Raw genomic sequence first — 14,116 nt, 5'->3', positions numbered from 1 at the left:
ACGCATTTAAAAACATTTTAGGCTGAAAATTGCTAAAAAAATAAACACATGCAGGCTCAGCCAAATTTTAGATGTTCTAATAAAAATAAAACGTGTATACCGTTAAAAAGTATTCTAATATAAAAATGATAAAGAGTGTGGGTATAGTCAAATAAAACGGATTTAAGTCTATAGCTTGCATACTACTTTATCTAATTTAACCTTTTGTTTGCGAAAAGCTAATGAACTGTTCTATTAGAAAGTTAAAGGCTGGTATTATCGAATACTTCTGAAAAATAATTCTGTTTTAAAGAGAGGAGAAAAGTTTTATACCGTTGGCTTATCTTTCAATGTGAAATGATAATGTTTTAATGCGTCTTGTTAACTTTATCTTTACGTGGTTTTATTGCGTATGGGTTTGAGTTCTCGCTTGATGGTACGTTTCAGTAGAGCTTATAACTAACTTTTCGTAGATTTTCTAAGCTATGAATAGTTTAACAACCTGAAGAACGTTCTAGATACTCAAATAAGCGCTAAGGGTTATAGAACTATCATATCTTGAGTTCAGTTACTTCATTCTTTCGAACTGAATGATTTCTTAACTTGTATTTATTCAAAATGGCGGAAGCGAGTACCTCATCAAAGCGTTATTGCATCATATTAAAATGTAACCCTGATACGGATATAACAGATGAGAAACAACGTTCCGATAAACCGTTCAAAAGTTTACGTCGTAACGCTGTGACGGGAGCAATATGGATTCTTGATGACGCACGACAACGAGCAGATAACGACGGGACGGTGATCTTGACGTCCGTCGTGTCGCGAAGTTTTTGTATCGAAACACCTCGATCAAACATTAAGGAGATAACAGACCAAGAGTATGGGTTTTTGGAAGCTGTACCACACGAACGTCGTATTGGTGTTCTGGAGAATAAACTTTTACCAGAGCTGCTGAAAATCAAGATTTATGATAAGATCACGGTGGCCCTGGACGTGGCGAGTGACCAAGAAAGCCATCGTGATTGTATCGTGCATTATATTGGACCCTTGGAACGAAACAAAGGAACGTATTTTGGAGTTGTTTTCGAGGTAGGTGAATCTTTTCCTCGTAAAATATATAAAGTTTTGAGATTCTTGATTTATTTTAAAGGTTCGGGCTTTATAGAATTAAGTCTAACTAGAGAAGGCCGGTTACTCGATTAAGCATATAAATTACGGTCCATTATATATAGAGCAACACTTCGATTTTTCTTCAAAAGCTGGTAGTTTTGAAAAGAGATAATACTATCTACTATAATAGCCAAATGCCTTATCGTTCACTCTTGACTCGCTCTAGCATCTTCAGATTCATAAAATACTTTCCAAAATGACTTTCGACCATACGTAATACTTGAAGCAGATTTGAAAGAGATTAAAGCAGACAAGCATTGACTGAACTATCAAACAATCTGGTTACTATAATGCCTATGTATGTCAGTTAGTAGTTTAGTTGTCTCGATAAAAACTTCATTAAGGAGATAAGAATCTTATAAAAATTTTGATAAGCAAATAAGGTCAACCATCATTATGTTATGTTTTTAAGCTATCAGTCTATTATATAACGAAATAGAAATTCTCTATAGTTTATAATCTCAACGATCTCGAGTAAGCTGGTTTCATTCTCACATAGTTTCTATGGTGGTTTGTAACTCTGAAGGTTTTTGGTTGTATTTGTATATGCAGTAATAGCAAGTTTATGTATTTGAGATAAATCGAAGGAGACGGTATAAAGCAAAGTTGACATGTCGCCAAAATGAGCGATTTTGCTCGACGTAGGTAAAAACATATCGTCGTCTGTTTGGGTGAGAAAAGGTGATATAGAGCCGTACATCAACTATCGACTTTGTTTTGCGTCGACTTCACTTACCGTCGCCCTCGATATCCTCCGATACATAAACTCGCTAATGTTTTTAACTTGACTATAACTAAGGAATATTTCAGTTGACGCTCTCTAATTCGATTTTATAGGGGGACTGGATTTTCATCGAATAAGGGAGCGTGTATCAAATAGTAGAGCGTCTTTCATGAGAGGTTTTTGTTGACCGTGGATTAAATATTATCGGATAAGGGAGCGTTTCGAATAGTAGAGCGTCGTTTGGGAGAGTTTCTTTTTGGACTTTCAAGATTATCGAATAAGGGAGTGTATCGAATAGTATAGAACGTCATGAGTGTTTCTTGTTGACAAGAAAAAGCCTTTGTTTCTCATCTCGCTTTTACTCGATCGCTGAAATTAACCTGGACAGGTCTGATGAGGATTTTAGTATGTAATATTCAAAAGCCATTTAGATGTGTTCCAATTCTGTTTCTCTTTTGACTGAAATGGACCAAAAAACAGTTGTTTTTTTTAATTCGATTTGTTTTTCTCTCCATGTCAACAATACATCTTTCGATTCTTCGATACTTTCCTTCGATGCATCCATCTGATATGCGAAATTTCTGCAAAATTCAACTGATGCTATGCTAACCCCCGGGGGGGGGCACTGGGTTTGCGGACTGACGGTATGTGCGGGCCAAAAATTGGCTTTTAAAATTGCACCCTTACAGTGCAGCAAAAATCAGTGAAAATCATACCCTTAGAGTGCATTTTCCCCCAAATTTTCGATCCCTTTTGTGCAAAAAATGGTCAAAATTCTAGCATTTTTGGTCAAAATATCTAGATTTTTCAAGAATTTTCTGAAATTTCTACCCTTACAGTGCATCTCTAGTTTTTCCGACCCTTACAGTGCATTTTAAACATATTGGAAAAGGTACCCTTAGGACCCGCACATACCCGTCGGTCCTTTTGCCCAGCTGCCCCCCCCCCCGGGTACTAACCATATTTGATTAAGTTTCGCTAAATTAGATTTCGAAAGAAGATAAGAATTAATACCACTTTATAATACGTGTGAACTTTATTAATTAGAAATTTAATATGATTAGAGGGGAAAACCATGGTGACACGCCTTTCGCAGTTTATTAAAGTAAAGCTTAACCAGAAAATTTGTGATCAGGTTTTACTGTGTGGTTTCGCGTTTAGTCTTTATTGAGAGACGAAATTTCCGAAAAAACTTGATGCGATGTTAAGTGTGGTTTGCCATCATTTCTCCAAAACGTTAACTGCGTACGTTTTATATCATTGCAATTTTTTTGCTTCATAAAAATGTAATAATTGTTGAAGAAGGAGATTTTTGAATAATTTTCCATAACTATTACTTCGCAGTGCCACTGACAAGATTATCTTGGCTTAAAACATCAGGCTACCTGAGAGTGTATGGTTTCGCCTCCTCAAGAGAAGCTCTGAAATTATATTCTTCTGAGTAATTTCGTAGGTGTTTGTTGGGTCACATCCATTGATGAGTCAAGGAATATTGTATTGGTTGAATTTTAGAATGATCTCTTATCGATAAAAAGTTCTTTGTTTTGAGAGCCGTTCTTGCCGGCATATGTCCTTCTATATGCTGGACATACCTGCAGTTAATTAAAAAAAGGTTTGCGATTCAGACTAGTTGTATTTATTCTCAACAATAACCTTCAAAAGGATTGTAGGGTTTCCAAAAATTTTGAAAAATTTCGGTTCCCAGCATGTGGGTTCCCTGGGTAACAAAAGCTTGTCTGGTTCGCTGCCTTTCTTCCTTTGTGCACGTTATTTTATTTGAGAACAAACTATATAAGAACATAAGGCTTCGATGTCATAAATATTAAGAACAAGCTAAGAAGAGTAGTAAGAGTGTAAGGCTTCGCAGACTCTAGAACACTCGATTTCTTGGGAAATGGCCAAACATACTCACAAAAATGGTGAAAATACTGTTAAGAATATTTTTAGACTTAAAATTCAAAAAGTGAAGAATATCTGAAGGCTTCAAAGTTTTTGGATGTTCTTGTATAGAAACATGTACACGGTCAGTTGGATTAGCTAACAAATCTCTAAAGTAAAGGCTTGGGGACACGAGAAGTTTTTTTCGCGTTGGTGCAATGCAACATGCTCTATCCCACCAACCTGAAACGCTTCCTCGTGTCTCCACCCCATTTTTCTTTTAATGAACATTTGTGCTTCTCTCACTTTTGTCCCTGAGGCAATGGAGCAAAATCGATTCGAATCAATTTTGCTCCATTACCCCAGGGACAAAATCAGCGTGTCTTTTGGGTATTCCCCTCACTTTTTGTCCCATGAAACAAAAAAAGAAACCATGAGACACACACTTTTTTCTTGTGTTTATGGGATGGAGCATGTTGCATTGCACTAACGTGAAAAAAACTTGTCGTGTCCCTAAGCCTTAATTTAGTGGAAATGGAGACGAGAATGAGTCCGTTGACCCTGAGATTATATATTTCATGTCAATGTAGGCTTATTGCTATATACAAGTGTGGCGGATATATTGGGGTCACTCCTATAGGAAAGTAAGGTACACGGTCGGCATATGACAGAGGCCCCGTAAGTACCAAGGCTAACAGGCGACTAAACATGTGGGTACTCGGTCGGCATGCAGGATACAGAGGCCCCGTAAGTACAAAGGCTATCAGATACGGTACTCGGTCGGCATGTGTAATACAGAGGCCCCGTAAGTACAAAGGCTAACATAGGCCCTAGGAAGAGAATCTAGGCGTCACAATCATGTGACCAACCGCGACATAGGAGGGACCCGAGAAAATTGTGAAAGGGTGGGAAGGTGGGGAAGAAAACTCACGACCGAAGAGCAGGGTCGAAGAAGAAGAAACCACGCGAGGTCTGGGTCGAATAAACACCGGAACGAGAGGACTAGGGAGAGTCGCGGGCGGTCTCTTGTCTACCGCCACTAACCATAATTTCACGCCTTGGCCCGAAACTGCGATAAATGGGCGGGAGAAAAGAAATTGAGACGAGAATGAGTCCGTTGACCCTGAGATTATATATTTCATGTCAATGTAGGCTTATTGCTATATACAAGTGTGGCGGATATATTGGGGTCACTCCTATAGGAAAGTAAGGTACACGGTCGGCATATGACAGAGGCCCCGTAAGTACCAAGGCTAACAGGCGACTAAACATGTGGGTACTCGGTCGGCATGCAGGATATAGAGGCCCCGTAAGTACAAAGGCTATCAGATATGGTACTCGGTCGGCATGTGTAATACAGAGGCCCCGTAAGTACAAAGGCTAACATAGGCCCTAGGAAGAGAATCTAGGCGGAAACTTTTTTGGTGTCACTGAGAGACATTCTTACATTGTCATTATATATGTTTGTCATGGAGCTCGTCATTTAGCACCTCAGTAAGGATCAACATTATATCCGTTTCACAAACTAAATAAAGCAGATCTATTTCCGTTTTGGTTCATCTAAGGGCTTATACTTGTTGACATTGATCTATTATCTCTTTAATCTGATTACTGTGTTGTTCAACTTGAGCAATCTTCCTCGTCGAAAATTCTCTGAATAAAAATTGTCTAAACAAACAGATGAGAAAATGTTAACAAAACCCACCAAACTTCTTCTTCTGTACTGTAGTCCGTTTTTATACTTATATATAAGTCACATACTTAGCAAAGCCCAATAAGGAATATGGAAGAAATTAATCCTTCATAGGAGACTGGGCTCTAGTCATACCTTATTATTTTTACCATGTTTATAAAGTATAAAACTTTTTTTCGGTGTTTATGTTAACACGAGGTTTTATTTTCAGTTTCCCCGGACGAAAATCTCGTTTATTTGCATTTAACACTCTTTAATTAACACAGCTTTGTCATTCTATATCTCTCTTACACGTTTTTTGATAAGAACGTCCAAAATTTTTAAGGCCTTCAGATATTCCTTAACTTTTTCAGTTTCAAGCCTAAAAATGTTCTTAACATGTTCTTATTTTGATCATTTTGCGGGTATTTTTGACCATTTTCCGAAGAAATATGGTGTTTTTGAGTCCACAAAGCTTTAAAATGTTCTTAACTTGTTCTTAAAATTTTGGCTATGGAAGTCTTATGTTCTTATATAGTTTGTTCTTATAAAAAACCTGTATTCTCTCTCTCTCTCTCGTGAGCTGATTTGTTGTAAGCTGTTGTAAAATGGTTTTCGATGATCACTAATTTCCTATCTGTTGTCTGTATACTTATATCGTCATCTCTGTTGACCTTCACTTGTTAAATTCTGGTTTTTGCAAACATGTTTCTTTTGAAGAAATGGTCTATCGTTGATCGGTCAGTCTTCTTGAGATTGAGTTATGGGGAGTTTTGCTTTTCCCTTCGGATGAAAAATTAACTGTGGTAAATTCTAGATACTAGGCCGGCGAATCCTTAACAAGCTCAGTGTATTGATTAGCGTGAATATGTACTTGCGGCAAATTTTTAAATCGTCATCTCTGTTGACCTTCACTTGTTAAATTCTGGTTTTTTGCAAACATGTTTTTTTGAAGAAATGGTTATCGTTGATCAGTCAGTCTTCTTGAGATTGGAGTATAGAGAGTTTTTGCTTTTGCCTTTGGCAAAGGCTTTGCTTTGTTTTCAAATGAAAAATTAACTCCAGTAGAATCTAAATACTAGGCCGGCGAATTCTTAGTAAGCCCAGTGTATTGATTAGCGTGAATATGTACTTGCGGCGAATTTTTAGATCGGCGAATTATCATATTTTCTTGCCTTGGACCGGCGAAATTCACCGTTCGCCGGGCCTAGGTGAATTTGGATCAATTTTTCACAAACTAATTTTTGGGTTGCTTAGCTGGCTTGAGCTTATTTGGCTTTGAAGTAAAGTATAGGACATCGATTTAAGGCTGCCTGGAGATCATAGTGATCTGGTGTGTTAATTACAGTACACTCTAGTTAACTCGAACCTCGATGACTCGAATGTGTTATGAACTAATCGCATTCCGTGCCATGAAAAAAATTCTAATAAACTTTGGTGAAATCGTGTCCCCACAACTGAAAATCCGAGCAGAGCTGACCTCTAACAAACCCTGGAGTAAGCTATTTTTGCCATCTTTGATCGGTACCCTCAAACCTCAAACAAGCCGTTGCAGTTTTCAGATTTTGCCAAATGCTCAACGGTGCTACAGCACAAGAAGTATTGAAGGAGAAGTAGATCCAGCACTCTCGATGCATTACACTGCTATTACAGTAGTACAGTTGAGTCTCTTTAACTCGATCTTCTATAACTCGATGTCTCCTTAACTCAACCATGTTTTTTCTCCCCTTAAGTTTGAGTCTATGGAGACTCCAATGTATTTCCATTAGAGTACCACTTCAAAAAAACTCCGAAAAAAAGATACTGCTTGTCTGGGTTTGAGCAACTGCTTTCATGGTTTCAAGCTTAAGTGGATTAGAAAAATTTTGTGTTTTGTGAAAATAAAGAATACTACCATTTAAAATCACTTTCATTTTGAAAACAAATTTGAACTGCTGGGTATATACGATAAACGTTTGCTGTAAAAATAAGAGGCGGGTCTACTTCTTGAGAGTTTTATGGAGCATGTTTGCACAGTGATATGGTTTCTTCAGAAAATTCTCATATTTTGTCAAATCCAAAAATAATTTTGAGAGAGATTTACAAACTGTAAAAGATTAGTTTAGTACTTTTCCTATTGGATTGACCTCTATTCAAAATCTGATTGAAGGGTCAAAAGTTTGAGATCGTTTTGGAAGAGCTTTTCACGATTTCTAGATCTAGATTATTATGAGCTATTGTGATACGAAGGAGATACATGTTTTTTTATAAGAACACTCAAAATCTTTGAAGCATTTGGATTTCTTAACTTTCTGAGTTTTAAGCCTAAAAATGTTCTTAACATGTTCTTATTTTCACCATTGTATGAACATTTTTAAGCAACCGGGAGTTTTAAAGTTTGAAAAGCCTTAAAATGTTTTTAACTTGTTCTTAAAACTTTGGCCATCGAAGTCTAATGTTCTTATATGATTGTTCTTATAAAAAAACGTGTAGACCGAGGTCATGGGTTTTTTCTTAAAATCTCTACTCAAAAGTTGTAATCTAAAAAGACTTTTGTCAAAGATGATTTTAGAGGGTCAATTTTGATTATGATACTTCAGGGTGTGTGATCTTTTACAGTTTTAATCGATAATCAAAATCCTTATTTTGCTCTATCTAGTTTATTTGTACATTAAGGTTAAAAAAAGAATACTAGATTTGAAAGAGACTATGTCCCAGGCTCTTTAGACATGAAATTGTTTGAATTTTAATCAAGTCCCAAGCTGGCACACAACGTTGTTTCAACATTCATCTAACGTTACATATGAACGTTGTAAACATTAGAAAATGTTGAAACAACGTTATGTGTCAGCTGAACGCAAAAATAAATGGAAATTTTGAGTATTTATGAGCTTTTAGATCCTGAGATCCTGAGATCCTAAGTCTCATGTTAAAAATCTACTTCCCAACCGTACTTCAAAAAACGTAAGAATCACTTGAAGGAATTCCCCTTTTGTGCCAAATATTATGGCAGTGATCATGAACTAGGAATAAGAGACTTAAAGGTTTTGTTTTTATATAAGAGTAATATATTGTTTTGCTTACTCATCAGTTTTAATTACAAGGTTTTTCACATTGGATTGATGCGGATGTGGAGCAAGATTGGTCAGAAAGAGGAAAAGAAAAACATTTTTTTGCTTATATCAGCATAATATAACAATAGGCAGACACTGTCCTGATACGAAATATATGTCTGATATGAAACGGGAACACTTATGTAAAAATAAAGCCTTTAAGTTATCGAAATAACGGAGGGGCAATACAAATTCTCAACAAATTCACCTTTCTTTAATTCCTTATTTCCAGGATGATATTGGAGATTGTGACGGTTCGCTTGGAGATAAAATTTACTTTGTCGCGCGGTCGAACCACGGCAAATTCATAACAATAGACACTATAATGTCCATCTCGCGAGGAAAGTTTCAACGAATGTCCAATTTGTTCGCTTCTGCATCCTTAGAGGACTTAACCAGACCTGGTAAAAATCCTCTACGGAAACGTACCAAATCACAAACGCACTTATTAGCTTTAGCCGGAACTGAAAGTTCGGAATCAACGGAAAATAGTCCGGTCGTGTCAAAGAAAGAACCAATTGTTGATTTAATTAAAATGACTTCAAGCCCCCTTTTATCAAAAGTCGGGTTCAGCTCTCTGAGTGAAACACGGAAAACAGATAATGTGAAAATGAGATTGAACTACGAAAGTGCGAGGACGGCAGGACATAAAAATCGGAACTCGAATTCAAGTTCAGGCTTACGTGGAATGAACCTAAAACATTTAGAAGCGGTTGCTTCACAGTCTAACAGAAGAGAAACTAGCCCGGATAGTCTAAATAGCTCAAACCCAGACTCTTCAAACCTCATGAGAAACTCGAAAACTACTCTTAAAACGGATAATGATAAAATTGAACTTCAACATCGCGAATCTGGCGCTAGATCGCTAGAAGACGAAAGACCTAGCGCAAACGCTGCTTCAAATTCTTCCTCGCAAAGCAACAACGCTTCTTCTTACCCAGGATGCAACAATGAAGACGCCGAATCGCTTTCAAGTGATCTACACGTGGATTCGCGGGTTGTCTTTTTTGACGATTCTGGGATACCTTTGCATGGTACTATCAAATATATCGGAACTTTTGATGACGTCATTCAAGTAGGCGTCGAGTTGGTGAGTGTATTTCTGTTGCTAGTTATGTTGATAAATGTATGGTTTATTTTTCAAGCTTTTGCTAACGGTACAAGATGAATGGAAATTTGGTAGCTTAATTCTCAGTTTGTGAAAGAAAAATTGAAACAAGTCGGTGTATGGACGAGGCATTGTAAGACTTTTCCAGAAATTTTCTGTATCCCCCCCCTGTAGAGGATATCCATTTTTCGATTTCCACAGCCCTTTGGATGTCTGGCTAAAGATAAAGACCCCCTAGATATCCTGGATGTCCAAGTTGATAAAAGGATCGAGGATGTCCAGACATTTTGTCCTGTACACCCTAGATATCCTCTATCTCTTATAAGGTCCTACCCCCTGAATATCAAGATAGCATTGAACCCCCTGGATGTCTGATATACTCAATATGAGGGAGCACTGACTATTTCTGGAAAAGCTCATTGGCATAGTTCAGAAATTAAAATTCTGTCTATTTTTTGTCAACAGTCAAAAGCTGCTTACATTATCTCTGAACTTCTCTCTTATAGGATGCTCGCATCACAGAATCGGATGGCAATTTCAGGGATGGGAAAAAGGTTTTTGATTGTCCTTCGAACAAAGGGCTACTTTGCAGACCAGAAGAATTGATCAAAGAGGACTTGATGGAAATGCAGATGAATCAAGGCATGGGGAAAATCATTGTTGATACGCCTTGTAAGTTTTTTTTCAATGGAACAAAGTGAAACTTACTAAAATTGCAATCCTCACCCGACCTTATTAAACGTTAAAATACCCAAAATTGCCAATATATTTCGGCGCTGACTGTAGAAGCTATTTCAAAAGAACATTTTGCATCATATTTGACATCCTCTATTTTATTATGATTTCAGTTTACAGTGCACCAGAGGTTGATCAAAATCAAAATGTCGTGATGGTTGAAAAATCAGGTAAGCATTATCATCTGATCTCTAACTTCTCAACTGGATCGGGTTTGTTATAACAATGAAAGTGTGAAATCATGATGTGTCTGAGCTGTTTTCATTTCTGATCGTCAACAGCGCGATTCGAATGTTTTGAAATTCGAACATTCGAAAATCTAAGGTAAATTAAAAAACAATATGGCGGGTGGACTAGTCGACTTTATCAATGGATACACTTTCAAGGGAAATATGTGGGCAGTTATATTATAATCTAGTGTGTAGATGAAGATGATATCTGTGTGGTATCTACACTTAACGAGAGGATTGGGATCTAGTTTATCAGGTTGCGTAAAGGCGTATTCAATATTATTGCATTATTAGGGACTTTCTACAGGCCGGTCTCCCCTTGCGCGCGCTTCGATCGCACTTTTTCGGGCAAAGCTACCACGCTATTGGTCAAAAGAAAAATGAAGCAACTCCATTGGCGCAATCTGACGTAACGGGCTACATTTTTAAGATGTAATCTTTTTTCCAAGTAAAAAGGATTGAAGCCAAAAAGTACGATCACAGCGCGCGCAAGTAGAGACCGGTCTTACGTCGGCCTTTAATCCGCTTGAACTCACTTGTGTTTCCCTTTAACAGCTAATTTCCAAAAATAGCATTTTCATTTCAAAATGTCTCAAAATTTTTGCATAAAATTGAGAATATCCAGGAGTGAAGACAAGAGGGGCGCAAAATTCCTTTGGAAGGGCAAATTTTTATAAAGCTATCATTATCCATTCATAACATAAAAAGATAATTACTGTTTTATAAAAAAATATGCTCTCCAACACACATTTTGTGTTTTTCGTGCGTTAAAAAAATTCGCTAAGAAATTCGCTAAGCGATTTCAGTTTCATTCTTATTTCTCTAGACGATGATTCTTCATCCGCGCGGAAGAAGAAAGAGAGAAGCAAATCATCAGGTAAGGAAAAGACTTTGAAAAAAAATTTAAAGTTCCTTTCTGTCTGCTGGTTTTTTGCCCTGCCCTTATTTTGTGGACTTTTTGAATTTACATCCTACCTTTTAAATGAAGATGAGCTGGTGTCTAGCAGTGCGGTGTGTGGTTGGGAAAATTCGATTTATATATACCACTTGAATTTAATTTATGAGATAGAATGACCGTGATCAGAAATATTGAAGCCACTTATTTTCAACCTCTCTTAGCTTCGACTCGAAACCTGGATTTCGATTCAATGCATGTACCTTAAGGGAAGAAATTTTCGCGTAATGTAATTTCGCGAATCAGCGTTTCAAAATGGCAAATTTCGCGAATCAGCGTTTCAAAATGGCAAATTTCGCGGAATTTAATTTCGCGAATGAGCCGATTTCAAAAGTCTCACGGAATTTAATTTCGCGATTGAGAAATTTCAAAAGAATTTTTTTTACAGAGAAAATGTTTTTCATATTTTTCATCGATTTCAAGACATATTTCAGTCACATTAACAAACTTTAACAACAAAATAATAACATCAAATATGAATGTTTCTATGATAAGTCATGGTCTTCATGGTAGTCTTCATGGTAGTCTTCCTCCAAAAATCGAAAATATTTTGCACTACTTCACCTTTCGCGAATTACGCCCAAATTCGCGAAATTAAATTCAGCAAAAATTTCTTCACTTAAGGTACCCTTTAAATTTGAGTGATCGTAGTGCAATGATCGAGAGGATGTGGGTTCAATCCCTGACCCGGTCATACTTAAGACTTCGTACTTAGTACAAAAATAGTACTTGATGCCTACAATTAAGGGAAAGAGCAAGAGTGATAGGAGCAATCCAGGGAGAAAGGAGACCTCGCTTACATTCGGGTAGATAGCTATCGAAGGAGGAGCCTTCGGGGCGCGTTTGACTGTGTTCGCGGACTTTAAAGGCTTTGGGACACGAGAAGTTTTTTTCACGTTAGTGCAATGCAACATACTCCAACCCACCAACAAAAAAAAATGCGTGTCCCATGGTTTCTTTTTTTGTTTCATGGGACAAAAAGTGAGGGAAATACCCAAAAGACACGCTGATTTTCTCCCAGGGACAAAAGTGAGATTTAACTTTTATTGGTAGAAAGAAAAATGGGGCGGAGACACGAGAAAGCGTTTCAGGTTAGTGGGATGGAGCATGTTGCATTGCACTAACGCGAAAAAAACTTCTCGTGTCCCCAAGCCTTAATAACTTTAAATTTATTTGATTTCCAATTTTTCTTTTGTTTCAGTGGGTGAAGAACATTTCTCATGTCCAATATGTCTTGATACCGTTGAAGAAGCTGTTGAAACGACGTGTTGTCATCAAATTTTCTGTGAAAAGTGCATACGTAAGCATCGAGAAATATCATGCCCCAAATGTCGAAAACAACCTTTCACCATTATTGTGAGTCACTTTGTTCGGAAACTGGTCGGTAATTTCTACATGGAATGTACGAATGACGGATGCTATCATATATTAACTCGATCAGATATGAAATATCATAAAGAGAAATGTGCTTTCGAGAAAATTCGATGTCCAAATGATGGATGTAAAGCGAAAGTTATTCGTTCTTCTTTGGACGAACATTTGAAGATGTGTAGTTATTCTTTAGTGAAATGTCGGAATAAGGGATGCCTGTTGAGAGTGACGCGGCAAGATTTGGTTGAACATAACCGGCGTTGTGATTACATGGAAGTCACGTGTTCAAACGAAGGCTGTCACGTGACGATGATTCGATTAAAGTTATCGAGACATTTACGAGAGTCGTGTCGCTACATGATTGCATCATGTCCCGTACCTGGTTGTAGGTATAAATCCACTGGGAGCACGTTAGGCGAACACTTAAGTTCGGAGCATTATGAAATGTTTATGAGACATTTGGATGAGCTGAAAGCTTTGTACGCTAAAGATCAGGACGCTATTTTCACTGTTAAATGGAGCTCAACTTTGAGTGGAGATAAATATTAAGAATAAAACGGTTGATTGGTTTGGTGAGTATCATAAGGCCAACCCCTGTACCACAGACCCGTTTGAATCGCCGCCCCAACCCGAAAATTTGACCAATGCTTTGTTAGCTTTGAGTTTTCAAATAGCTTGTCTATCTTGAGTTTTGGCAGGGAAGTTGGCGGTTAGTATTTACATTCTTAAGTTCCATAGGACAATAATTTATCAACGCTTTCGACCGTCATGGATTTTGTGGGTCTTAAGTTTGTTTAAGATCTTTCTAATGGGCTTTCTTATTATTAAAAGCGCAATTCCAAAAAAATAGTAAGAATGTATCTATACTCTTGTCTCGGGGGGGGGGGGGTCCAAATAAGCAGGGGGATAGGAAAATTTCCTAAGTTCTAATGACCGGGGGATGGAATAAGAGGGGGGGGTAATGACAGGATTTTTTTAACTGATATCAATTTCAACAACAAAAAAGAAACTTTAACAAATGAACACGTAAAATAAGAACCAATACTAACAAAAAGGAAAATAAAGTCTATCTACACTGTACTAAAATATTGAATTATTCGAATTTAATTAGCGGGGGGGTCTTAATAAGAGCGGGGGATGGATTTTTTTTCTCTTAACAATTAGCCGGGAACGTTTATTCGGGAGACAAGAGTAGTGGA

The 14,116-nt window shown here is 37.4% G+C and overlaps 1 protein-coding gene across 1 annotated transcript; it reads left to right on the top strand.

Annotated features, from left to right (window-relative positions):
- Positions 1-285: 285 nt before the first annotated feature.
- LOC136814806 (uncharacterized) lies at positions 286-13,787 on the top strand. Its single transcript, XM_067071232.1, has 6 exons — positions 286-1,071; positions 8,751-9,608; positions 10,133-10,298; positions 10,475-10,531; positions 11,418-11,468; positions 12,748-13,787. The coding sequence occupies exons 1-6, from the start codon at positions 598-600 to the stop codon at positions 13,464-13,466; spliced, it is 2,325 nt and encodes a 774-aa protein (XP_066927333.1). The 5' UTR covers positions 286-597; the 3' UTR covers positions 13,467-13,787.
- The last annotated feature ends 329 nt before the right edge of the window (positions 13,788-14,116 follow it).

The sequence above is a fragment of the Clytia hemisphaerica genome, unplaced genomic scaffold, assembly GCF_902728285.1.
Source record: "Clytia hemisphaerica strain Z4C2 unplaced genomic scaffold, Clytia hemisphaerica genome assembly, whole genome shotgun sequence".
NCBI classification, from domain to species: domain Eukaryota; kingdom Metazoa; phylum Cnidaria; class Hydrozoa; order Leptothecata; family Clytiidae; genus Clytia; species Clytia hemisphaerica.
The sequence above is the reverse complement of the archived record's forward strand: the minus strand, read 5'-3'. Positions and strand labels throughout refer to the sequence as shown.

What these genes read in the sequence shown, in the direction of transcription:
- LOC136814806 (XM_067071232.1), top strand. Translation starts at nt 598, where the DNA reads ATGGCGGAAGCGAGTACCTCATCAAAGCGTTATTGCATCATATTAAAA. An exon ending in ATTTTGGAGTTGTTTTCGAG is followed by an intron (nt 1,072 to 8,750) that starts GTAGGTGAATCT and finishes CCTTATTTCCAG; the next exon opens with GATGATATTGGAGATTGTGA. An exon ending in CGTGATGGTTGAAAAATCAG is followed by an intron (nt 10,532 to 11,417) that starts GTAAGCATTATC and finishes TTATTTCTCTAG; the next exon opens with ACGATGATTCTTCATCCGCG.